We start from the raw sequence: 26747 nt of genomic DNA, 5'->3' as shown, positions 1-26747 counted from the left end.
TTCCTACTCTGCAAATATTCATACTTTTCTCTCAGTCTTCTGGATTATTCTACACTTTTATTCCCTAAGATTTGTCTGTTATTTGTTTTCCTTAAATTTCTTATATTTCTGTACAAATGTTTGGATTTATATCAAGGTCACTTCTATAGAACTCCCAATTTATACCTGTAAATTCTTGGGTACAGTTTGTTCAGCCAGCATCATATCTGGACATAGTTAACACAACAGAAAAGTATACTGGTTCCCCTTTTCTGCTTACTGTGTCAAAACAACTTTAGAACAACTGTATGTTCACCCAGAATGCAGCTATAATAAGAACTGGATCTTAGATTTCTTTAAGCTTTTGTTTATTGGTGATCTATCTTGTTTTAGCCATTTTTTGCTTGATAAGCATGAAAAACCTAAACTATTGATTTGTATTATTTTGCCTTTATCTATAGACATTCAGGTAGGATGTCTTGAAGTAGTCAGTTGTTCAGCTTTATTATGGTGTGTTATTTTAATCTACAAAGGAATAGCTAAAAGATGTTTTAATGATGTTTTTGAAATATGTGTTTCTTAGAAATGCTTTGAATGTAGTGAAGAATGATTTGATAGCAAAAGTGGATGAGTTGACCTGTGAGAAAGATGTGCTGCAGGGGGAACTGGAGGCTGTGAAGCAAGCCAAGCTGAAGCTAGAGGAAAAGAACAAAGAACTGGAGGAAGAGCTTAGGAAGTAAGTTTTAACTGTTGCTTAAATCAGACTCTCCAGAATACCACAAAGGATTACTGGTATAAGTCCTTAAGCAAATTGCTGCTTGGTGAGAGTGAAGTGCCCATGCTGCGTTGTTTGCCTCTGTTCTGAGCAGCCTCCTCCATTTACCAGCCTGTTATACAAATAAGACCAATTTTTTCCTCTCTGTTTTGTTTTTGTCGGTCATGGGGCTTGAACTCTGGGCCTGGGCGCTGTCCCTCAGCTCTTCAGCTCAAGGCGACTGCTCTACCACTTGAGCTCCACTTCCAGTTTTCTGAGTGGTTTATTGGAGATAAGAGTCTCACAGACTTTCCTGCCCGTGCTGGCTTTGAACCGTGATCCTCAGATCTCAGCCTCCTGAATAACCAGGATTACAGGCGTGAGCCACTGACACCAGGCTTTTTCCTCTTTACTTTGATGTAAAAAAACTTAGAACTGCTCACATATCTTTAATAACAAGGACATTAGAATTCATTTTTTAATATATATTTTTATTGTAAAGACACTGTACAGAGGGGTTACAGTTACATGAATAAAGTAATGAGTGCATTTCCTATCAAGCATTGTTACCCCCTCTGTAGTTTGGAATTCATTCTTTTCCTTCACCTCGATTTCTTTAAGACCTATTGTTTGCTGTTGTTTGAGATAAGGTCTCATTACAAAGCCCAGGGAGAGTGGAACTTGCTTTGCTTGTTGTTGTTTTGAGTGATAAAATAATATTTTTTCCAAATTGAAGGTGGCTAACTACTGTCTCTCTAACGATAGTAAAATAATCCTTTAGTCATAGTTAAAACTCTTTACTCTTTCCTTATTTGAAAAGATGACTTAAATTCAAATAACATGATTTTTGTTTTGTTTTGTTTTGTTCACTAGAGCTCGTGCAGAAGCTGAAGATGCCAGGCAGAAGGCAAAAGATGAGGATGATGTAGGTTTCTAATTTGGGACTTCTTTATACCTCACTGTGTTTTGATACTTTGGGGAATTTTTTCTAATAAATTTTTGAATAGATAACTATTATAAGGCTCTAAAAAAGACAGCAGACCTGTTTGAAAGAAATGGGATAGCTCATCCTTCCACATGGTATCGAGACAATATCACATTATGAATATACCATCCAGTTTCAGAACTAGAACGTTATCAAACATGAAAACTACTATTTCCTCACATCCAAAGAAAACTATGATCCTTTATTTATCATTTGCAAAACTTAAAGAATAATTTTATCATACCAAAGAAATATGTCCATTTATATATGTACAATATATGTACACACACACACACACACACACACACACACACACACACACACACACACACACACACACACACACACACACACACACACACACACACACACACACACACACACACACACACACACACACACACCCTATTACGTATGGTTTTCCTGTTTTATCTCACCGTTAGGGTCTGGAGGTATTGCTTTGTGGTAGAATACTTGCATGTTCCATGACCTGGATTCAATCCTCAGCAGCACTAAAAAGGGGGAAAAAATTATTTATTCCTCAAGTCTTTCTTCTTTAACTGGACAATATGTTTTCTAGATTTACCTATGTTGTAGTATTGTATAAGTTTATTCATAATTCCCATTATATGAATATTTTACAATTTATCTGTCCTCTTGTTGATGAATATTTAGGTTGTTTTCAATCTTTTATTGCCACAACAATAGTGTTAAGAACATTATAGTAAATGTCTCTTGATGTGGAGACTTGTGGAGTTTTTTTCAGAACACATAAGTATTAGTGGGATTGCTGTGTTGCAGAATTCAGGTCCTTTATTATTTGTTTGTGTTAAGTTTTTTTTTTTTTTGGTCTGGTCGTGAGGCCTGAACTCTGGGCCTGGGCGCTGTCCCTCAGCTCTTCAGCTCAAGGCTAATGCTCTACCACTTGAGCCACAGTGCCACTTCCAGCTTTTTTTTTTTTTTCTGCTTATGTGGTGCTGAGGAATCGAACCCAGGGCCTCATGCATGCAAGGCAAGTTCTCTACCACTGAGCCACCTTCCCAGCCCAAGTTTTTTTTTTTTAACTGTATTTTTTTGTCTTTTCTTTTTTGGTACTGGGGATCGAACCCAGGACGTTGCACTTGCTAGGCAAGCGCTTTGCCACTGAGCTACATCCCAGCCCTGTGTTAAGTTTTATTGAGAGAAGAGGACAAGTTCTGTGTCTGGAGGACAAAGCTGGGCTTGCTGAGGGCTATAAGCACAGCTTTAGTCTCACTGTTACAGACCTTTCAGCTTTGATCCAAAAATTTATATGTTGTTTTCAACAAAGCATAAGAAGGAAGCAAGAGAAGGAATTTAACTTGGTGTTGTCCCTTTGGGTGCTCTGAGCACTGTGTATCCTCCATACTCACATCCTGTTCTAAGGATAATTCTAGCTCATGCAGTGTTCTCTGTAATCTACTGACATTTAAGTCAGTCTTACAGTTGAGATCCTTGGTAACTAAGTAATAAGTTCTCCATTTGTGCTGGTGCCTGGGTGTACATATAGTTGGGTAATTTGAGATAAATGAATTCTTTCTAGAACTAACTTATACCAGTTTGTGAATGACAATTATTATAAATATGAATTTAATAATGTTAGAGCAGTGTTCCAAGTAAAACTTATGAAAACATTGAATCTGTATAGATAACAATTTTTGGTTCTAGTTCAAAGTCTTCTCTTATTTTTTGTAGTTCCTTTATAATACATTTATATATCAGTGTTTATATTCAGAAATTAAACTGCCTGCCCTTTTTCAGCCATAAGTAATAATTGTCTGTTCATTTTACATCTATTAGATTCAAAATTAAGAAATATATAAAAACCTAACATACTGATTAAGTCCAGGATTAACAACAAAACGTATATAAACTCCTGCATTGATTTGTCATCATATTGTATTGTAGAGTGATATTCCCACAGCCCAAAGAAAGCGATTTACTAGAGTAGAAATGGCGCGTGTTCTCATGGAGAGAAACCAGTATAAAGAAAGATTGATGGAGCTTCAAGAAGCTGTTCGATGGACAGAGATGATTAGGTTTGTACAAAGAAGTACCCTGGTGTTTTGTTAATATTGTCTCATAGATTATGTCCCTTTGTTCTAAAGTAGATAGTCCTGCCTTGAGGGTCCAAGCCACTTTCTCTGTTCTCTAGAAGAGACTTTCTAAAGTAATGCTTAGAACAGGATTAGAGACACCCAGAGACTGAGTGTCTTTTGGAACAGTATTTGAAAAATGTTCCCATGACCTGTAAAAGGAAATTTTTCTTAGGAATGATGGTAATTTTTCAAAACAATATTGAAGTGTATATACATTCACATTGTCAGTAAAAGATTTCATCTACAACATAGGAAAGCAAATCATTTTTACTATCTTCCTATGAATTATATTTGCTTGATTTTTTTCTCTCCTATTCATAAAAAATATACCTTTCATTGACATCTACTGAATTGTATTTAAATTTTTTTATTGTTATTATAAGGGAGATATACAAAGAAATTACAGTTACAAAGTCAGGTAAAAAGTATGTTTCTTTTTGGACAATGTCACCCCTTCCCTCGCTAATTGTCTTTTTTTAATATGTATTAATTGTACACATTAGTGAAATTCAGTATGTTCTGTCAACACATGCAATGTAGTGTGTACTGATCAAATCAACTTTTGTATCCACCTTCCCCACCTACCAGACTCTAGTAATAGCTATACTACATGCAAACTGACTTTTTCCCCCCATGTAAGAGAGAATAGGGGATACTTGTCTTTCATTAGATTTTCAGTCTCACTTGGTGCTGCCATCTAATGGTCATTTGCTCAGCAACAGTATTCCTTTAACTCAGAAGGTGCTCACATAAAGTTTGCAAATAAGTTGCCAACTAACTAGTTCACACACACACACACACACACACACACACACACACACAAACTAGTTCACACACACACACACTCACACACATATATATTTTTTAATTTTATTTTTTTTCCATCAGTCAAGAGGCTTGAACTGTGGCCCTAGGCGCTGTCCCTCAGCTCTTCAGCTCAAGGCTAGCTAGCCTTTATCACTTGAGCCACAGGGCCACTTCCGGTTTTCTTAGTGGTTTATTGGAGATAAGAGTCTCACAGACTTTCTTGATCTGGACTGGCTTTAAACCATGATCCTCAGATCTCAGCTTCCTAAGTAGCTAGGATTACAGGCTTGAGCCACCAGTGCCAGGCTCACTTATATTTTTTAGTTTGGATTGTCATCAGATTTACTAGTAACAGTATACATAGTTACATCCTTTTCAAGTTTATAAACTTATTTTTTTTTAATTTTGTTTTATTGTAAAGATGCTGTACCGAGAGGTTACAGTTACATGAGTGAGGCAATGAGAACATTTCTTGTTGAGTATTGTTACCCATCCCTTGTTGTTCTCTCACTATCCCTTCCCTCCCCTGCCTCACTCTCCCCCCATTCCATCCAAAGTTGTCAACTTCATTTCCAATATAGCTTATTTTACTTTGGTCAGTTGTGGGGCTTGAACTCTGGACCTGGCCACTGTCCCTGAGCTCTTCAGCTCAACGCTAGCACTCTACCACTTGAACCACAGTGCTGCTTCTGGTTTTCTGGTGGTTAATTGGAGATTAGAGTCTCAGGACTTCCCTGCATGGGGTGGCTTAAAACCATGATCCTCAGATCTCAGCCTCCTGAGTAGCAGGGATGTGCCACCAGTGCCCAGCTTTTAACAGTTTTTTACTAATCACTGTCATCCTAGGGTGAAGTATGTAACATATTTTGCAACTTGCTGTCATTTTATTTTCAACAGCTCTGGAGGAGATTAGTATTCTAATCTTCATTTGTTGGACAAGAAAACTAAGCTTTAGTAAAGTATGTCGTCCCCCACCCCCACCCCCAACTGTCATGGGGCTTGAGCTCTGGGCCTGGGCGCTGTTCCTGAGCTCTTCAGCTCAAGGCAAGTGCTCTACCACTTGAGCACCACTTCCGTAAAGGATATTCTTTACTGTAGATTTAATAAATGTGTCGAGTAAATAATAAATGTTTTAAAAACAGAGCATGTAGCCAGACTATATTTTTCTTGCTGTTTTTTTTTGTTTTGTTTTTGTTTTTTTGCTAGTCATGAGGCTTGACCTCCTGGGTATTGTCCCTGAACTCCTTTTTGCCCAAAGCTAGGACTCTACCACTTGAGCCACAGTACTACTTCCAGCTTTGTGTATGTGGTTAATTGAAGATAAGAGTCTCATGGACTTTCCTGCCCGGGCTGTCTTTGAACTGTGATCCTTGGATCTCAGCCTCCTGAGTAGCTAGGATTATAGGTTTGAGCCATCAGCACCTGGCTTCTTTCTGTTTTTAATACTAGAAGCCAAGCAGTAGTCCAGTCAGAAACTAAAAGAAAATGGAAGCTTAGTTTGAACTGTTCATTGAACTAAAAGATGCCTTAATTAGCCAGGCACCAGTGGCTTACCCCTCTAAGCCCAAAGTTCAAGCTCCACAACTGACAAAAAAAAAAAAAAAAAGATGCTTTAATTAGTCCTTAAAATGGTATAAAGGTATAAAAAGGGGCAGGAGTGGGGGGAGCTCTGTAGGGATAGCAGAATCCTTCCTGTGTTACTAAATCAATTTGGAATGTTGAGGTTTTTTTGAATTACTTGTCCTTTTAGTTTCTTCTTTTCTTGTTTCTAAGTCAGTTTGTGGCAATGGAAAAGTTTTATTCCTACGAAAAATACTCATTACAATAGTAGGACTTACATACATGGCTCAAATGTTAGAGCACTTGCCTAACAAACACAAGACCCTGAGTTATAAGCTATTTCATAAAAGCTAACAGTACAGATGATAGAAATTTTTATGCCTTTATATGTAAACAGGTTTTTGTTTTGGTCCCATTCCTGGGCCTCAGGGCCTCATGCTTTTGCTTGGCTTTTGTGCTCATGACTGGTGCTCTACCACCTGAGCTACAGATCCTCTCCCAGATTTTTGCTAGTTATTGGAGATAAGAGTCTTCCAGATTTGTTTGTCTAGGCTGGCCTTAAACTGCAATCCTGAGAGTTTGCTTCTTTAAAACAGTGATTAAGCAGGGAGCCAAGTGGCTCATGCCTATAATCCTAGCTACTCAAAAGGCTGAGATCTGAGTTTGAAACAAGCCTTGTCAGGAAAGTCCATGAGACTCTTGTTTCCAATTAACCATCAAAAAGCCAGACATGGAGCTGTGGCTAGGTTGTATAGTGCTATAGTCTTGAGCAAAAAAGTTCAGGGACAATGCTCAGGCTCTGAGTAAGCCTCCAGACGATCACAAAAAAAAAGAAAGAAAGAATGAAAGAAAGAGTCAGGCACCAGTGGCTCATACCTGTAATCGTAGCTATTCAGGAGGCTGAAATCTGAGGATTGCAATTCAAAGCCAGCCTGGACAGGAAAGTCTGTGAGACTCTTATCTCCAATTTTAACCACCAGAAAACTGGAAGTGGCCCTGTGGCTCAAGCGATAGAGTGCTTACCTTGAGCTGAATTCCGAAGGACAGCACCCAGGCCCAGCGTTCAAGCCTCATGACCAACAAAAAAAAAAAAAAGAAAAGAAAAATCAGTGTGATGAAAAAGATATGCTCTTTTTATCACTTTAGCAGACTCATGGTAGTCAAAAAATTTCCATGCTGAATGTAATCATTGACTCTCCTCTACAAACTTCTTGAATCTTTTGTTCTTCAGTTAGAGAGCTAAAACATCTAACTGGTAGCATTTTTCTTTTTGTTTTGTAATGTAGAGCATCAAGAGAAAATCCAGCCATGCAAGAAAAAAAAAGGTCAAGCATCTGGCAGTTGTAAGTACATTAAGGGTATCAGACAGCACTTTGAGACAAGATCATAATCAATTTATTTTTTTCAATTGGGAGAAAATAGCTAAACTGAACTTCTTCTTTTTGAATATAGTGTACCAACTGGGTAAGGCTGTTCTTGAGGACCAAAAATATATTCTTGTAAGCTGCATCGTGCTGGTTATGCATTTGGTGGAATCCTTTGCTAGACTAAGTAAACCCTAATGAGAAATTCTTTATAAAGTTGACAGTTACCTAGCTCCTCATTACTGAGTTACTACTGTTTGAAGGAACTTCACAAAGTGAGAATGAGAAATTTAATGTTGGTAGGATTTGATTAGTATGAGCATATTAACCTTGATTATGTTTGTGTGAGATGTAACTATGGTTAAAACTTAGCATTTTGGGGTGAATCGTAAAATTTTTTAAACTGGATATGAAAGTTGTTATATAAATGAGCTTAATCAGAAAATACATAAGATCTATATTAACTTGGTAATGTGTGTTGTAATACTTCCTTATAATAGCTTCTCTTTAGAACTGACACACTAAAAGCTTCTGTTCAAATCACGTGACCAAAATATTACTGCTTAACAACTGCTTTTATTGCTCCAAGTAGGAGCTAGCTAAGGTTTATTTTGTTTATTCAATGGAAGTTCCCTGTGCCCAAGAACTTCTCCCTTTCATTATGGAAATTGCTAATAAAGGAAAGGCATTTGGCATAAACCCAGTAGTTTCTCTTTTTCCAAGTCTGAGTTTGGTTGTGAGTTACTGCTAAGGCTTCAGTGTATGGCTACAAAAAAAAAAAAAACCTGCCTTTGCCAATTTCTAACCCATTGCCTTGTAAAAGCACTTTGGATTTCCCCCCTGCATTGCTTCGGACCAAACCCAGGGTCTTGCACATGCTAGATAAGTGCTTTACCGCTAAGCTACATCCTCAGTTCTGAAGTTTCCTTGAGCATACAAATTTGTGGATAATCATGAATTGTTCCTGTGGATGTGCTAAGCACACATATTTCTTTTCTTTTAAGTTTCAGCAGACTTTTCAGCTCTTCTAGTAATACAACAAAGAAACCTGAACCTCCTGTTAATCTGAAGTACAATGCACCCACCTCTCATGTCACTCCTTCTGTCAAGAAAAGAAGCAGCACTTTATCTCAGCTCCCTGGGGATAAGTCCAAAGCCTTTGATTTCCTTAGTGAAGAGTAAGTATTTTCCAGGCTAATGGTCTTGCCCCAAGTAAATTAACAAACTAGAATTTTCTTGCTCCTTATCAGATCTCTTTTAAGGAATTAGATTCATCTATAAAGAAACATAGCTACCTTTAAGTAAATGATTTGCAGCCAATACTTTTTCGTGAAAATTCTATTTCAAAGTTCTTTTTTTTTGCCAATCCTGGAGCTTGAACTCAGAGTCTGGGTACAGTTCCTGAGCTTCTTTGGCTCAAGGCTAGCACTCCAGCACTTGAGCCATAGAGCCACTTCCTCCGGCTTTTTGTTTATGTGGTACTGAGGAATTGATTACAGGGCTTCATGCATACTAGGCAAGTTGACCACTAAGCCACATTCCTAGTCCCCACTTCACAGTTCTTTATTTTTTTTTAAATTTTTTATTGTAAAGATACTATACAGAGGGTTACAGTTACATGAGCAAGGTAATGAGTACACTTCCTATTGAGCATTGTTACCCCCTCCATTGTTTTCCCCCTACCATCCCTTCCCTCCCTACCTTCCCCGAGGTTCTTTTTTTTTTTTTTAATTGTGATTAAGTGATTACATAATTTCCCAAATTTCACAGTATTGTGGAATAATGATGCTCATTTAAAGTCACAAGTTCATTCTACACAGTTCTTTATTTTTTATGCCAGTCCTGGAACTTGAACTCACTGTCCTTGAGCCTCTCTGTGCTCAAGGCTAGCACTCTGTCATTTGAGCCACAGCACCACTTCTGGTTTTCTGGTGGTTCATTGGAGATAAGAGTCTCACGGACTTTCCTGCCCAGGCTAGCTTTGAACTACAATCCTCAGATCCCAGCCTCCTGATTAGGATTACAGGCATGAGCCACTGGCACCCAGCAAGAAGGACTTTTTTTTTTTTTGGTTGGTCATGGGGCCTGAACTCTGGGCCTGGGCACTGTCCCTTGGCTCTTCAGCTCAAGGCTAACACTGTACCACTGAGCCACAGCACCACTTTCGGCTTTTTCTGCTTATGTGGTGCTGAGGAATCAAACCCAGGGCCTCATGCATAGAAGGCAAGCACTCTACCACTGAGCCACCTTCTCAGCCAAGAAGAAATTTTTTGAGTGCTTGATTTTGTACATATTATTATATTGATCAATGTTAATAGAAATGCTGAAGGTATTATTCTTAATAAGCCTTTATTGAAAATGATGTACGTTTCCTTTGTTGTCAAAAAGATTTAGTTGTCTCCTTTAATCTGTTACACATAAGCTATATACATAGGGCTGGTAATGTGGCTTAGAGGTAGAGTACTTGCTTAGCATGCATAAAGCCCTGGGTTCAATTCCTCAGTACCACATCAAAACAAAACAAAACAAAAAGATACATATACAGACTAACCTCTAAAAGTTGGTGAATAAAAATGAGGGTAGCTGGGCACCGGTGGCTCACGTCTGTAATCCTAGCTACTCAGGAGGCTGAGATCTGAGGATCATGGCTCAAAGCCAGCCCCGGCAAGAAAGACCATGAGACTCTTGTCTCCAGTAAACCACCAGAAAACTGGAAGTGACGCTGTAGCTCAAGTGTTAGAGCACTTGCCTTGTGCTGAAGAGCTGAGGGACAGCGTCCAGGCCCAGAGTTCAAGCCCACAACAGACCAAAAAAAAAAAAAATATATATATATATATATATATATATATATATATATATATACACACACATACAGGCGCCCATGTCTCAAACCTGTGATATTAGCTACCCAAGAGGCTGAGTTCTGAGGATCACAGTTCAAAACCAGCTTAGGCAAGAAAGTTCATAGGACTGATCTCCAATTAACTACTAGAAAGCCGGAAGTGGAGCTGTGACTCAGGTGTTAGAACACTAGCCTTGAGCAAAGAAGCTCAGGGACAGAGCCCAAACCCTGGACCAATATTGCCCCACCCACCCAAAAAAAAAAGTATATAGAGATAGATATAGATAGATTTAATGTCTCAGGTGTTACTAGGTTTATATTGTATAGTATCTATAAAATGTCTAGATTTGATAACTGTGGTCTATACAAGTTACTCCATAAAAAAATTTTAAGGTGGCATTAATTTATAAAGCTTAATATACCACATGATCAGTACTCAGTCAAGAGAAAACACTTGAGTAGAGATCTTCAGATACATACTTCATAAAAATTTAAATGGCCAAAAGAAATTACTTTCAGGGACTGGGAAGGTGGCTCCGTGGTAGAGCGCTTGCCTTGCATGCATGAGGCCCTGGGTTCGATTCCTCAGTACCACGTAAGCAGAAAAAAAAGCCGGAAGTGGCATTGTGGCTCAAGTGGTAGAGCGCTAGCCTTGAGCTGAAGAGCTGAGGGACAGGGCCCAGGCCCAGAGTTCAGGCCCACGACTGGACCCAAAAAAAAAAAGAAATTACTTTCAGAATTTTTAATACTTACTCCATAGTTCTGAAGCTTACTAAGTTATTTGTACTTTTGTCTTCTGAAATAAGTTATTAGTGTCAAAATCATTTCAGAATTTTTTTTCCTTTTATATGGCCTATATATGAAACCTGATAGAAATTTGATGGCTGACATTTCAGTTTAATATAACAGGCTGAGTTGGACCCATGGCTCAAGCAGTAGAGTTATCTGCCTAGTAAATCTTATGTTCAAACCCAGTACTAGTACCAAAAAAATATAAGATACCCATCATTTTTTAAAGAAATAACATATTAGGCTGCTGCTTCACTACACAAACTTGAAAACTCCAGCTTTGGTATAACACTAAGCTTTTATAGTCTGAACAAGAAAGTTTGGAGTCAAGTAATTTTTGTTTATTTACATTTTGTTTTTTCTGCGCTACTTTATCAAGAGAAGGGAAATAACTTTTCTATTCATTTAATCAAAAAAAGAAATGTGTTTTCCTTTTAGAACTGAAGCTAGTTTAGCCTCACGCAGGGAGCAGAAGAGAGAACAGTATCGGCAGGTGAAGGCACATGTTCAGAAGGAAGATGGTAGAGTGCAAGCTTTTGGCTGGAGTCTGCCTCAGAAGTACAAACAGGTAACTGGGAATGTGCTGGATGTTTAGGGGAACACATGAGGTGAGAGGAGTATGTGAGGGATAAATAATTTGAAGTGTGTGTCCCAAACACTCACTTAAAGCTGCGCGTACATGTTTAGACAAGTGTAGAGAGGCTTTCTAGCACCCTAGAGCATAAAAAAAAATACCTCTGTACCTCTTAAAGACGCAACACATCTGTGTTTAAATACATATGTGCAAATTAGTAGCTTTTCTGAGCTTCCTTAGTTCCCTCATTTTTTTCCAGTTGTTACTCGATTTTCTGCTTATTTTTCAAATAAAAATGATGAGTCAACCTGAACGTGATTTTCAGAAGCAAATATGGAACAGAGATGTTGCTTATGTCTCAAGGGTTCTATAAGTTCACTTTTGACAGTACTCAAGACCTTGTGCTTTTTTTTTTTTTTTTTTGGGTCCGGTAGTGGGGCCTGAACTCTGGGCCTGGGCGCTGTCCCTCAGCTCAAGACTAGCGCTCTACCACTTGAGCCACAGCGCCACTTCCGGCTTTTTTTCTTTTTGCTTATGTGGTGCGGAGGAATCGAACCCAGGGCCTCGAGCATGCAAGGCAAGCGCTCTACCACTGAGCCACCTTCCCAGCCCAAGACCTTGTGCTTTCAAGGCAGGAACTCTACTACTTGAATCTCTTCTCCAGCCTGGATGTTTGGTGTGTGTGTGTGTGTGTGTGTGTGTGTGTGTGTGTGTGTGTGTGTGTGTGTGTGTGTGTGTGTGTGTGTGTGTGTGTGTGTGTGTGTGTGTGTGTGTGTGTGTGTGTGTGTTCGGGCCTTGAACTGTGTGTGTGTGTGTGTGTGTATGTGTGTGTGTATTCGGGCCTTGAACTGTGTGTGTGTGTGTGTGTGTGTGTGTGTGTGTGTGTGTGTGTGTGTGTGTGTGTGTGTGTGTTCGGGCCTTGAACTCAGGTCCTGAACACACTCTCTGAGCTTTTTTGCTCAAGGTTTGTGCTCTTGCCACTTGAGCCACACCTTTACTTCCAGCTTTTTTTCTGTGCTGAATTGTATATAATAGTCTCATGGACTTTCCTGCCTGGGCTGACTTTGAACCACAATCTTGAGTAGCTGGGATTACAGGATTACATGAGCCACTGCACCAGGCTTGAAATTCACTTTTGATGAGATTTACCAATGATATCTTTTCCATTGTTAGGTAACCAATGGTCAAGGGGAAAATAAGATGAAAAATTTACCTGTGCCTGTCTATCTCAGACCTCTTGATGAAAAAGATACATCCATGAAGGTAAGTAAATTGAAAATTAAAGTGGATATTCCCCCAAACATGAGTTTTGTTTTGTTTTTTTTTTTTTTTTGCTTAAAAATGCTACTTAGAGCCGGGCGCTGGTGGCTCACGCCTGTAATCCTAGCTACTCAGAAGGCTGAGATCTGAGGATTGCGGTTCAAAGCCAGCCCGGGCAGGAGAGACCGTGAGACTCCTATCTCCAATAAACCACCAGAAAACCGGAAGTGGCGCTGTAGCTCAAGTGGTAGAGCGTTCGCCTTGAGCTGAAGAGCTGAGGGACAGCGCCCAGGCCCAGAGTTCAAGCCCCATGACTGACCAAAAAAAAAAAAAAAATGCTACTTAGGGCTGGGAAGGTGGCTCAGTGGTAGAGCGCTTGCCTTGCATGCCTGGGGCCCTGGGTTCGATTCCTCAGCACCACATAAACAGAAAAAGCCGGAAGTGGCACTGTGGCTCAAGTGGTAGAGTGCTAGCCTTGAGCTGAAGAGCTGAGGGACAGCGCCCAGGCCCAGAGTTCAGGCCCCACAACTGGACCCCCCCCCCAAAAAAAAAAATGCTACTTATATAGTGAGATTATATAGCTATATAATATACTAAAAATCTTTATCCACTACCATTAGTTAGTTTAGAAAAGGTTAGAAATTCTAAATATTTTTAGAGAGAAGATGACAGTAACTTTGTTCTCTCCACTCCCACTCCCAACTTGAGAAGCTCTGGTGTGCTGTTGGAGTTAATTTATCTGGTGGGAAGACCAGAGATGGCGGTTCTGTTGTTGGAGCAAGTGTGTTTTACAAAGATGTTGCTGGTTTGGACACTGAAGGCAGTAAGCAGCGAAGTGTATCTCAGAGCAGCTTAGATAAGCTAGATCAAGAACTTAAGGTAAGTATATGATTTTTCTGGTGTAGATTCTATCTGCACTGGCTTACCTCCCCACTATCCTGTTAAAATCAATTTTATTAAGGAGTCAACTTAATCAAATATATATTTGAAATGACCATAGTTGAGTTTTGCTAAATATATACACTTTTGTAACCAATACTACCGAAAAGATATTTTTTAAAAAATAACGTACTTTTATAATTGATCTGGTTTAACTACTACTTTAGTGTAGTTAAAATACTGATGCACAATTTACCCTTCCAAATAAACTAGAAATAAGCCAGGCATCTGTGGCATACACCTGTAAACCTAGCTACGCAGAAGGCTGAGATCTAAGGATCATGGTTTGTTTTTTTTTTTTTTGGGTCCAATCATAGGCCTGAACTCTGGGCCTGGACGCTGTCCCTCAGCTCTTCAGCTCAAGGCTGGCTAACACTCTACCACTTGAGCCACAGCGCCACTTCCGGCTTTTTTCTTTTTGCTTATGTGGTGCTGAGGAATCAAACCCAGGACCTCAAACATGCAAGGCAAGCGCTTTACCACTGAGCCACCTTCCCAGCCTAGGATCATGGTTCAAAGCCAGCCTGGGCAGGAGAGTCCGTGAGATTCCTATCCCCAGTTAATCACCAGAAAACCAGAAGTGGAGCTATGGCTTGAGCTGAAGAGCTGAGGGACAGTGCCCAAGTCCAGAGTTCAAGCCCCCATGACCGACCAAAAAAACAAAAACACAAAAAACTGGAAATAAATGTAAAATGGTATTATTGGGCTGGGTGTCTATAATCTCAGCTATGGTAAATGGAGATTGGGACGACTGAAGTTTAAGGATATGAAGATTGGGATGACTGAAATTTAAGGATAACCTGGAGAAAAGTTAGGAAGATACCACTACCTCAACAATCAAGCTGGGCATAGTGGTATACTTTTATGAGCTCTGCTGTGCAGGTAGGTAGGTAGGATGGTTGCAGTCTAGGTTGGTCCCAGTAAAAAATGTGAGACCCTACTTGATAAACGGGGTATGGTGTAGCTTAAGTGGTAAAGAACCAGCTTAGAAGGTTCAAGGCCCTGATTTCAAACTCCAGTGAAGGAAGGTAGGAAGAAGGAAAGGAGAGAAAAGGGAGTGCTTATCTTTTCTGTGTTAGCACAGCGTTACGAATATTCACACAGAAATCATTTCAAACATTAATTTTCCTTACTGTGACAACCTAGGAACAGCAAAAGGAGTTGAAAAATCAAGAAGAATTATCCAGTCAAGTCTGGATCTGTACTAGCACTCATTCAGCTACGAAAGTTATCATCATTGATGCTATTCAACCAGGCAACATCCTAGACAGTTTCACTGTTTGCAACTCTCATGTTCTGTGCATTGCAAGTGTCCCAGGTAAGAGTGAGCAGTGCACCTCTCTACTGCTCACACCTCTTTCCAGGCAGGAAGTCACTTCTGTACCAGCGTTCATGGAGTTGACCTTCTAGTTGAAGAAGACCAAAAATAAACTAAAAACCATTGAGTAAAAAGATGTTTTCAAGTATTTAATTTGAAGGAAATAAAATAATAGTAACAGAACCAGTGCTCTAGGCACTAATATTATGTGTTCCATTCAGTGTTGCGTATGAAAGTGACAGTGAATAAAGCTAGTTTGAGTTAATCTGCTTTTATTTTTTGGAGGGAAAAAGGCAAGATGTTAGAATATAATGTGTGGTTTATATTCATCCCCTGGCCTCATTTGTTAATTGATTGTATTGTGATTGGCTGTTTGAACACTCATCAAGTTTTCTTATTCATTGATATTTGGACAATAAATTTGGCTATTTGCCAGATTTTCCATTCTTATGATATGAGACAATACAAAATGTACAAAAGTCAGTAAATTCAGATTTATATCTTTAAAAATGAAAAAGAATTGTCTTCTCAGACATTTTCATGGTTTTTATTTGCATTAATTAAAATGTTTTTTTTTTTTGTTTGTTTGTTTGTTTTTTTGGGTCCGGTCATGGGGCCTGAACTCTGGGCCTGGGCGCTGTCCCTCAGCTCTTCAGCTCAAGGCTAACGCTCTACCACTTGAGCCACAGCCCCACTTCCGGCTTTTTTTCTTTTTGCTTATGTGATGCTGAGGAATTGAACCCAGGGCCTCATGCATGCAAGGCAAGTGCTCTACCACTGAGCCACCTTCCCAGCCCCTAATTAAAGTGTTATTTATGTTTTAAGTTAATTTTCCCATTCTGCCAAGGTTAGTTTACATTGATGCTGGCAGCTTGGCAAATGTATATGAGTACCTGTATGTTTCACAACTGTCATCTCAAACCTAAAGTTACTTGGATGGGAAAAAAGCTGCTTATTTGCTTAATTAACTCATTGAGGAACTCTGTTGTCTCTTTTTAGGAGCCCGAGAAACAGATTATCCTGCAGGAGAAGAACTTTCAGAATCTGGTCAGGTGGACAAAGCGTCTTTATGTGGAAGCGTGACCAGCAATAGCTCAGCAGAGACGGATAGCCTTTTGGGAGGCATCACAGTGGTCGGTTGCTCCACCGAAGGTGCAGTAGGAACTGCCACCTCCCCTAGTACCAATGGTGCTTCTCCAGTAATAGAAAAGCCACCAGGTAAACCTGTGCCAACTGTGAGCCTACCCCAGGATGCCTCAATGCGTGCTTATAAATCATAAAGTGACAGGATGAATGAGTTGGAGAAAAGATAGTATAGTGATTATTATGTGAATCATGGGTTTTCAATTTCATAACATAGGGTGAAGGAGGAGGGGGGAGTGGGGTGGAGTCTTTTAGCAGAGGTTTATGCAGAAAACTATTACAGTGGGAAAGCCCAAACTCTGAATGGTTTCTTTTGTTTGTTTGTTTGTTTTTGGTTTTTGGGGTTTTTTTTTTAATGTATTTTACAGAAATGGAGGTGGAGAACAGTGAGGTTGATGAAAATGTTCCAACAGCAGAAGAAGCAACTGAAGCCACAGAAGGCAATGCAGGGTCCACTGAAGATACTGTGGACATGTCCCAAACTGGCGTGTACACAGAACATGTTTTTACAGATCCATTAGGAGTTCAAATCCCAGAAGATCTCTCCCCAGTCTATCAGTCAAGGTATATAGCCTACATCAGTAACTTGGGAGACTAGGTATAGTGCTTAATAAAAAGAACCAGGGGGTTGGAGGCATGATTTAGTTTGGTAGAGGGCTAGCCAGTGAACAAAAGCATCGTATACCTAGTTTGAGTCCCAGTCTTAGTCCCCCCAAAAAGGAAAGAAAGCCAAACACTGGTGGCTCACACCTTTAAATCCTAGCCTACCCAGGAGGCTGAGATCTGAGGATCACAGTTCAAAGCCCATCCAGGCAGGAAAGTCTCTGAGGCTCTTACTTCTAATTAACCACCAAAAAAGCCTAGAAATGGATTTGTGGCTCAAGTGGTAGAACGCTAGCCTTAAGCTCAGGGACACCACTGAGGCTTAGTTCAAGCCCTAGGAATGAAACATACATACACAAATACAGTTTTCACCAGGTACTGGTCATCCTAGCTACTCTGGAGGCTGAGATTTCAGGATCGAGGTTTGAAGTCAGCCTGGGCAGGGAAGTCTATGAGACTCGTATCTCCAATTAAGCACCCAAAAAAGAACATTATACTGTCTTCTCTTCTGTTTATAACTCATTTTCACCCTATTCATTCCCACTCCAGTTATCAGCAAAATGGGGTATCATTTACATTTGTCATTGTTTAGTTTTTTCAGGTGAGCTTAAGTGACTTTTTTCTCCCCAGTACCAGAAATTGAACCCAGGGCCTTATACCTCTTAGGCACACTGTTTACTACTTGAGTTATGAGTTATGCCACAAATCTGTATGTCATCAGTTCTTTTGTTTTCATTTTGTATTTGAGATATTGTCTTCCTACATAGCAAAGGCTGATATTGCACTCAAGATCCTCCTGTTTATTTGCCTCTCTAATAGCTAGATTATAGTTGTGCATCACCTTGAGTGACCTTTTTTATTTAGTTAGCTTTCCTATGTACATTTTATTGAAAAAATAATCAGGCCTGGAAGTGCAAAGCCTATAATAACTTCAACATGTAATAGGCTGAGACAGGAGTATCATGAATTTGAGGCCAGTCTTGGCTATATAAGAAGGCCCTGCCAAAGAGAAAGAGAGAGAGGAAGGGAAATATAGATATAAATATAGATAGAGATATACACATATCTATAGATATATAGATTTATAGGTATATATAGAGAGAGATTTATTTTAGGTTCTTTCTTTAAAAAGTTGGTTACTCTAGGCCCTTTTTATGAATTTGTTTATTCTCTTTCTAGATCTCCTTAATGGAGATCTCTAAACTGGATCCTTTTTCAAAAGTCTTAGTACTTAATTATTAATTCAGGACTAAACATATTTTGACTTTGATAACTTAGTTACATATCTCTAAGTGTATCCTGACAGGGGCAGGGAAGATGGCTCAGTGGTAGAGTGCTTGCCTCGCATGCACGAGGCCCTGGGTTCAATTCCTCAGTACCACATAAACAGAAAAAGCCGGAAGTGGTACTGTGGCTCAAGTGGTAGAGCACTAGCCTTGAGCTGACGAGCTGAGGGACAGTGCCCAGGCCCGGAGTTCAGGCCCCACTACCGATGGGGTAGGGAGGGAGAATCATTTGGAGATAGAACATAAGCAAATTTTAGTTAATATTACAAAATTCCTTTTTTTGTGTGCCAGTCATTAGGCTTAGAAACACTCGCCCCCACCCCCCACCCCCCTCCAGGCCCTGGGTATTGTCCCTGAGCTTTTTTGCTCAAGGCTATCACTCTACCACTTGAGCTCTACTTCAGACTTTTTGATAGTTTAATGGCGATTAGAATCTTAGATTTTCTTGCCAGGATTGGCTTCAATCCTCAATCTCTAGCTCTTATCCTCCTGAGTAGCTAGGATTACACATATGAGCCACCAGTACAAAGTTCTTTAAATGTAACATGTGTGTGTGTGTGTGTGTGTGTGTGTGTGTGTGTGTGCGTGTGTGTGCGTGTGTAAGAGATTAAGAAAAGTCACAGGTATAAGTGGTAGACACTTCTCCCACCTCACCCTAGAAGAATCTGTTGTAAACCAAAGTAACTATAGAGGAGAATCCTAATTTTAGTGTATGTATAAACTGGTTTCTTTGCCATTACTTACTCCCTTATCTATACTTGGAGCCTCCTAATTTGCTAATTTTTCTGGTATAATTGTTCATATATTTAATATAAGCATTTAACATTCACTTTTCTGAAGTTTTATTGTTTTGTTTTGTTTCTGACGGTATAAATTTAAATGTAGAAATATTCAGTCCCTGAACTCTATACCTAATTACATACTCGGCTTTTTTTCTTACACTCTGTCTTCCCAGTAATGATTCAGATGTGTATAAAGATCAAATATCAGTATTGCCAAATGAACAAGACCTGGTGAGAGAAGAAGCTCAGAAAATGAGTAGTCTTTTACCAACCATGTGGCTTGGAGCTCAGAATGGCTGGTAGGTCTCAGTACTTCTACCATGACAAAATCTTTAATCCTGACATTTTCCTTTTGAAAGAAAAACATAAATAAGTAAAATATATAAGTACAAATGCAAACAAATATGAATTAATATGAAGTTTTTTTATTCTGTCGTGGGGCCTGAACTCTGTCTGGGCCTGGGCGCTGTCCCTCATTCTTCAGCTCAAGTCTAGCATTCTACCACTTGAGCCACAGTGTCACTTCCAGCTTTTTCTGCTTATGTGGTACTGAGGAATTGAACCTAGGGCCTCATGCATACAAGGCAAGCACTCTACCATTGAGCTACCTTCCCAGCCCCTGAAGAATTTGTTTGTTTGTTTGTTTTTGTCAGTTATGGGGCATGAACTATGGGCCTGGGTGCTGTCCCTCAGCTCTTCAGCTAGCACTCTACCACTTGAGCCATAGCACCACTTCCAGCTTTTTCTAAGGAATCGAACCCAGGGCCTCATGCATGCAAGGCAGGCACTCTACCACTGAGCCACCTTCCCAGCCCTGAAGAATTTTTTTATACACAAGATTTAAGGTTTTGTTGCAACTGTCTCAAACTAGATTTGTAATGGTTCTGCATGGTAAACTGTATTTTTTGTTCACAGAATGCTCTCTTTATGTACTTAGAAGAGGTAAAGAAAATTTTAAAGTCTGTAATTTACAAATAGAAGAGAGACAAAGTTATTGATATATAGGCTCTCTCTTGGCTTTTTCTGCTCATGGCTGGCACACTATTTACCATGTGAGCTATGCCTCCAGTCAAATGTTTTGCTGGTTAATTGGACATAAGACTCTTGAAGACTTTTTACTGCGCTGGCTTCTACCTATGATTGACTAAGGTGTTTGGCTTCAGAAAGATCTAATCCCAAACACAACTATTTGATAAAATTACTAGAGACTAGAACAAATTACTATGTCTGAAAGCTCAGATGGAAACCAAATCACATGGTTTGTTCACTTTCTACTTGGGTAGATAATCTCAAAAACCTGTTTTTAAACAGTTAAGAAGGTCACAATGTGCTTCCATAGGGGTTCAGTATTATAAAAAAGGAGGTCAACAAATCTAGTGGAACTTTATATATGGACATGAAAATTTGAATTTTATTTAAACCTTATGCCATGAAATATTCTTTAATCATCCCATAGCCATTTAAAAATATAAAAACTGAGCCGGGCGCTGGTGGCTCACGCCTGTAATTCTAGCTACTCAGGAGGCTGAGATCTGAGGATCGCGGTTCAAAGCCAGCCCAGGCAGGAGAGACCGTGAGACCGTGAGACTCCTATCTCCAATAAACCACCAGAAAACTGGAAGTGGCACTGTAGCTCAAGTAGTAGAGAGCTCGCCTTGAGCTGAAGAGCTGAGGGTCAGCACCCAGGCCCAGAGTTTAAGCCCGCGACCGACCAAAAAAATGAAATAAAATAAAAACTGCTCTTCAATTCTAGACTGTACTAAAGCAAGTAGCAGACTAGATTTGTCCAGGACAGGCTGGAACTAACTGATGCCACTAAGTGATATTCTAATATCACCAGCCTCTCAATTTCTGAATGTTTCTGTTTGTTTGAACAGCCTATTTGTCTGACTTGGGCCTACCCTGACTTTCATTTTTGTTTGCTTTCTGACTATTGTGCAAAAGCAGCAGTACTTTTTCCTAAAATTTGAACGTTACTCTTCTTTCCTCTTTGTGATCATTATTTACTATTAGCTGTAAGCAGCACTTGATACTCTCAAGGCCTCACCAATCTTGACTTTCTTCCTGCAGTTTATATGTCCACTCATCTGTGGCCCAGTGGAGGAAATGTCTCCATTCCATTAAACTTAAAGACTCGATTCTCAGTATTGTGTAAGTTTTATTTATTTTTTATTTCTTCCCTTTAAAAGTATTTATTTTGGCATAACCTACATTTTAAGACTAGTAAGTAACATTACGTATATTATGTCTAAATCAATACCCAAGTTTAATTGGTTCAATTGTTTTTAACTTAGAAGAATTAAGAATGAAATTCTGCAATAGAAACTGAAGTACAAAAATTTAAGGATAAGCAAACTCTTGCCAGATTGATTCTTCACTTACTTCAAGGAAAGGATCAATACCTATTAGTTTATATTTGTTTCATTCTTTTTTAGTTTCTGAATATGTCGTTTGGTATATTAGTTCACTGGTCCTTTCTATGTGTTGACTATTAAAGTTCTTGCAGATTGTATTTAATTCCACAGAGTGAACTCTGTTAATTCCACTCAGAGTGTGTGTCTCTGGTTTGTAGAATTGTGTTGGCCACCTGCAATAAGAAGAAGAGTTTAGGCTACAAAGTCAACAACTAATGTACCACACAGACTGTTGATTTGTTTTAGCCAGCAAGTGTTTATAGCATGATGCTCACAGTAAGACAGTGCTTTCATTGAAGTGTTGTGTCAGTGCCTCTTCGCATGGAAAACTGGCCTCTGAGTAGACTGCAGTAATACAATAGTATGTGGTTCCTTCTATGTTCTTCATGGAGGTTCTGAAATCTCTTTTTTTATTTGTAGGCATGTGAAAGGAATTGTGTTAGTGGCCCTGGCAGATGGCACACTTGCAATCTTTCACAGAGGAGTTGGTGAGTGGTTAGGAATGTGTAACATGTACACTGATTTGTTGCTTTGCAAAGCATCTTCAAGCAGGTTGCTTTATTTTGTCATAAAGAAGACACTTAAGAGGACAAAGAGTAAGTTTTATATGAATAATATTTGAATACCCTTAAAGAAGTGTGGGTTTACAGAGTACCTCATATATTTACTCAATTAGGAAAAAATAGGGTATTTTTTCTTTTGTCCTTTTTTTTTTTTTTTTTTTTCCGGGTCAGTCGTGGTCCTGAACTCTGGATCTGCCCCTCAGCTCTTCAGCTCAAGGCAAGGGCTCTACCTCTTGGGCCACAGTGCTACTTCCAGCTTTTTCTGCTTATGTGGTGCTGAGGAATTGAACCCAGGAGCACTGAGACACCATCCTAGCCCCCCCACCTTTCTTTTTTTGTCGATTGTGGGGCTTGTACTCAGGGCTTGGACACTGTTCCTGAGCTCTTTTGCTCAAGGCTAGCACTCTACTACTTTGAGCCACAGCTCTACTTCTGGTTTTCTAGTGGTTAATTGGAGGTAAGTCTCATGGATTTTCTGCCCAGGCTAGCTCTGAACCACAATCCTCAGATCTCAGCCCCCTGAGTAGCTAGGATTACAGACTTGAGCCACCAGCACTTGGGGGGTGGGGGGGTGGTGTGTGTGTGTGTGTGTGTGTGTGTGTGTGTGTGTGTGTGTGTGTGTGTGTGTGTGTGTGTGAAGTACAAAAATTTAAGGATAAGCAAACTCTTGCCAGATTGATTCTTCACTTACTTCAAGGAAAGGATCAATACCTATTAGTTTATATTTGTTTTATTCTTTTTTAGTTTCTGAATATGTCGTTTGGTATATTAGTTCACTGGTCCTTTCTATGTGTTGACTATTAAAGTTCTTGCAGATTGTATTTAATTCCACAGAGTGAACTCTGTTAATTCACACTTCTCAGATTCCCCTTTAAAGCCATTTTTTGCCATCATACACTGGTGGTAAATTGAGAAAATCGGTCTTGAATGTAATAAATTAAGGGATTTGAAAATATCACTCCATAATCCTTATTAGATTTATCATCTAAAACTGATAGCTCACTTTCTACCTACAAGATTGGTAAATAAGGGGAATATTATGAATACAATTACACTGAATTTGGGTTTTAGCAAGGCTTTTCACAAAATCCTTTATCTTTAGGCTTAAAAATATCAGACAGGGGCTGGGAAGGTGGCTCAGTGGTAGAGCGCTTGCCTTGCATGCCAGAGGCCCTGGGTCTGATTCCTCAGCACCACATAAGCAAAAAGAAAAAAGCCGGAAGTGGCACTGTGGCTCAAGTGGTAGAGCGCTAGCCTTGAGCTGAAGAGCTGAGGGACAGCGCCCAGGCTCAGAGTTCAGGCCCCACGACCGGACCCAAAAAAATATATATATATAAATATATATCTATCATATATATATATATATATATATCATATATATATATATATATATATATATATATATGATATATATATATCAGACAGCAACAGGATACCGGTGGCTCACGCCTGTAGTCCTAGCTATTCCAGGAGGCTGAGATCTGAGGATCATGGTTCAAAGCCGGCCTGGGCAGGAAAGTCTGTGAGACTCTTATCGCCAATAAACCACCAGAAAACCCTGAAGTAGTACTGTGGCTCAAGTGGTAGAGAGCTTTCCTTGAGCTGAAGAGCTCAGAGACAGCACCCAGGTCCAGAGTTCAAGCCCCATGACCGACCCCCCTCCAAAAAAAAAATCAGACAGATGACACTTAGGAATTGATAAATATATAAAGATTACTGGTTAGTGATGTTATATTGTCAAAGAGAGTGGGCTCTGCTTTACGTTGTACAGTCTTTTCTGTGTTTAGTGTTCACAATCTATGAGGAAAGTTCTGTTGTTATCCTCATTTTATAGATGGAGAAACTCAGGAACAAAGCACTGTAGTCACCTATTCCGGGTATGTCAATTAGTAATGAAAGGGCCTAAAAAAAAAAAAAAGGAATAATTAGTGATTTTATTTTATTTTTTTGGGGGGGTGCGGTCGTGGGGCCTGAACTCTGGGCCTGGGCGCTGTCCCTCCGCTCTTCAGCTCAAGGCTAGCACTCTACCACTTGAGCCACAGTGCCATTTCCAGCTTTTTTCTTTTTGCTTATGTGGTGCTGAGGAATTGAACCCAGGGCCTCATGCATGCAAGCCAAGCGCTCTGCCACTGAGCCACCTTCCCAGCCCTAATTAGTGATTTTATAAACTCAATCAAAAATTACATTAACAGTATAAGATAGAATTTAAAGTTGAATATGAAATTTTGCTTTTGGGTTCTGAGGAACAAAAGATTTCAGAGGAAAATTATCTACAGGTTGATTGTAAATTCTAGTATGAAGTAGAAGACTCACAGAAATAAAATGTGCAAGTGGGCAATAGAGCCTCACGTCTGTACTCCTAGCTGCGCAGGAGGCTGAGATCTGAGGACTGTGGTTCAAAGCCAGCCCACGCAGGAAAGTCCATGAGACTCTCATCTCCAATAAACTATTCAGAAAAGGCTGGAAGTGGCTCTGTGGCTCAAGTGGTAGAGCACTAACCTTGAGTTCAAACCCCAGGACTGGCAAAAAAAGAAAAAAGAAAGAAAAATTATGAATTATGCAATGCAAGATGATGATGGTCCTACTCTACTTACTAGCCAGACATAATATGCAGTGGGTACCAACAAAGTAGAATTAGGATGCAGGGTCTGTAATCATGGTAAATATAAAACTCTTGCCAAAGATGCTAAGTTTTAAAAGGAAAAGACAATGGAGTTGTAACAAAGTTGCATTGGGCAAAATTGTAGACTAATAGATGGTTGCATGCAAGTGTCATCTTGGATTTGGTAGCATTTCAGATTTCAGCTTTATAGTTTACAGATAAGAGATGTTCAAACTATGTACAACTCCTAAAATATTAGCAATGAGTCACCCTCAACTTCTACTCAAAATCCATCAAAATGCTAACCCTTAAGTCCATTTGTGTGTATGTATGTGTGTTGCTAAGGATTGAACTCAGAGCCTTGCTAGGCAAGCACTTCTGACCTATAACCCCAGCGTTAAGTAAATTCTAATTCTAAAATATTGTTATATGCTTTATTGTAAAGAGAGTCAGCAGACAAAAAAGAAATAACTGAGGTTCAAAGTGTAGCTCCAGCGGTAGAATAGCCAGTGAGCAAAAGCGGCAGATACTGAGTTTGAGTTCCAGTCTAGGACAGAAAAAAGGGTCTGAATAGTCGATGGTAGGTTGGATCAGATAACCTTTAAGATTCTCTTTTGTGCAGTTCATGCAGATATAAGGTGTACTTCATATATGACACTTTGAGTCATGAATAAAAAGTGATATGGTTAACTATAATCTTTCTTATTTTAAAGATGGACAGTGGGACTTGTCAAACTATCACCTGTTAGACCTTGGACGGCCTCACCATTCCATCCGATGCATGACTGTGGTACACGACAAAGTCTGGTGTGGCTATAGGAACAAAATCTATGTGGTTCAGCCAAAGGCTATGAAGATAGAGGCAAGTTTGTCTATATTTTGTGTTTATTGAATATATATCACCCAAAGACCATAAAACTATCATTTTCAGCTTTAGAAATTGTTTTGGGGCACCTCAGTGATATTTTTGGATGTATTAACTTTCTGTTACTTCACCTCTTTTTCACATTCAACTCTGAGGGTAGTAATTGTTTTCTTTGTTTGTTTTTTCTTTAAGAAAGTAGTAGTCACATGTGCAAGTTTACATGTGTCTACATATGTATACATACTTACATTTTATTTGGCTACATGGTTCTTAGTATGTTTAATATGTAAGGATTGGTTGACAGGAAGTCTCAAATTGGCACATACCCATCCTACACAAATTCATCATTATTGCTTAAAAAAACAAAAACTTCCAGCAAGAAAAGCCTAGGTTAAATTTCTACTTCTCTCCTTTCCCAAATCCCATTCCTTTCCTTAAAAACCCTGAGGTGGTTAACCATTTAGTGCTTATTTTCATACTTATTCTTTTTTTTTTTTTTTGGATCCGGTCGTGGGGCCTGACTCTGGGCCTGGGAGCTGTCCCTCAGCTCTTCAGCTCAAGGCTAGCGCTCTACCGCTTGAGCCACAGCACCACTTCTGGCTTTTTCTTTTCGCTTATGTGGTGCTGAGGAATCGAACCCAGGGCCTCGAGCATGCAAGGCAAGTGCTCTACCACTGAGCCACCTTCCCAGCCCCTCATACTTATTCTTTAAATAACAATGTGGATTCCTTTCTGTTTAATTATATATTAGGTCTTTTTTTGAGTGTGTGTGCAAGTCCTGGGGCTTGAACTCAGGGTCTGGGCACTGTCCCTGAGCTTCTTTTGCTCAAGACTAGCTAGCACTTTACTACTTGAGCCACAATACCACTTCTGGCTTTTTGTGTTTATGTGGTACTAAGGAATGGAACCCAGGGCTTCATTCATGCTAGGCAAGCACTCTACCACTAAGCCACATTCCCAGTCCCAGGTCTTACTTTGTATATTGCTTTGCACCAACACAAAATCCTGAGTTCATAACTATTGAACACTGCTGTATAATATTGATGTGCTATTCATTGGTTCCTTGTTCTTATTTATGTAAGGATTTGTTTCAAAAGAAATAAATTTTGCATCTTAGGATGCAAAAGCATCCTAGAAGGAATGAAACTATGTTTAGAAGAACAGTTATATTAAGAAAACAATATTTAGGCTTCTTTAATAA

At 39.5% G+C, this 26747-nt stretch overlaps 1 protein-coding gene across 7 annotated transcripts in view; it reads left to right on the top strand.

The window, feature by feature from the left end:
* The window catches only part of Spag9 (sperm associated antigen 9), a 128543-nt gene that overhangs the window by 90114 nt on the left and 11682 nt on the right, over positions 1–26747 (top strand). For all 7 annotated transcript variants that reach the window (XM_042670800.1, XM_042670791.1, XM_042670784.1 and 4 more), the window contains 15 exons: positions 563–715; positions 1607–1658; positions 3645–3775; positions 7489–7545; positions 8571–8744; positions 11636–11765; positions 12945–13034; positions 13743–13910; positions 15117–15288; positions 16288–16506; positions 16800–16995; positions 19276–19401; positions 21173–21253; positions 21937–22004; positions 25395–25543. In XM_042670800.1, the coding sequence (XP_042526734.1) occupies positions 563–715; positions 1607–1658; positions 3645–3775; positions 7489–7545; positions 8571–8744; positions 11636–11765; positions 12945–13034; positions 13743–13910; positions 15117–15288; positions 16288–16506; positions 16800–16995; positions 19276–19401; positions 21173–21253; positions 21937–22004; positions 25395–25543 (1966 nt within the window). The remainder of the gene's footprint in view (positions 1–562; positions 716–1606; positions 1659–3644; positions 3776–7488; positions 7546–8570; positions 8745–11635; positions 11766–12944; positions 13035–13742; positions 13911–15116; positions 15289–16287; positions 16507–16799; positions 16996–19275; positions 19402–21172; positions 21254–21936; positions 22005–25394; positions 25544–26747) is intronic.

This window comes from Dipodomys spectabilis, unplaced genomic scaffold (assembly GCF_019054845.1).
Source record: "Dipodomys spectabilis isolate Male_0828 unplaced genomic scaffold, ASM1905484v1 ptg000018l, whole genome shotgun sequence".
Taxonomy (NCBI): Eukaryota; Metazoa; Chordata; class Mammalia; order Rodentia; family Heteromyidae; genus Dipodomys; species Dipodomys spectabilis.
The sequence above is the reverse complement of the archived record's forward strand: the minus strand, read 5'-3'. Positions and strand labels throughout refer to the sequence as shown.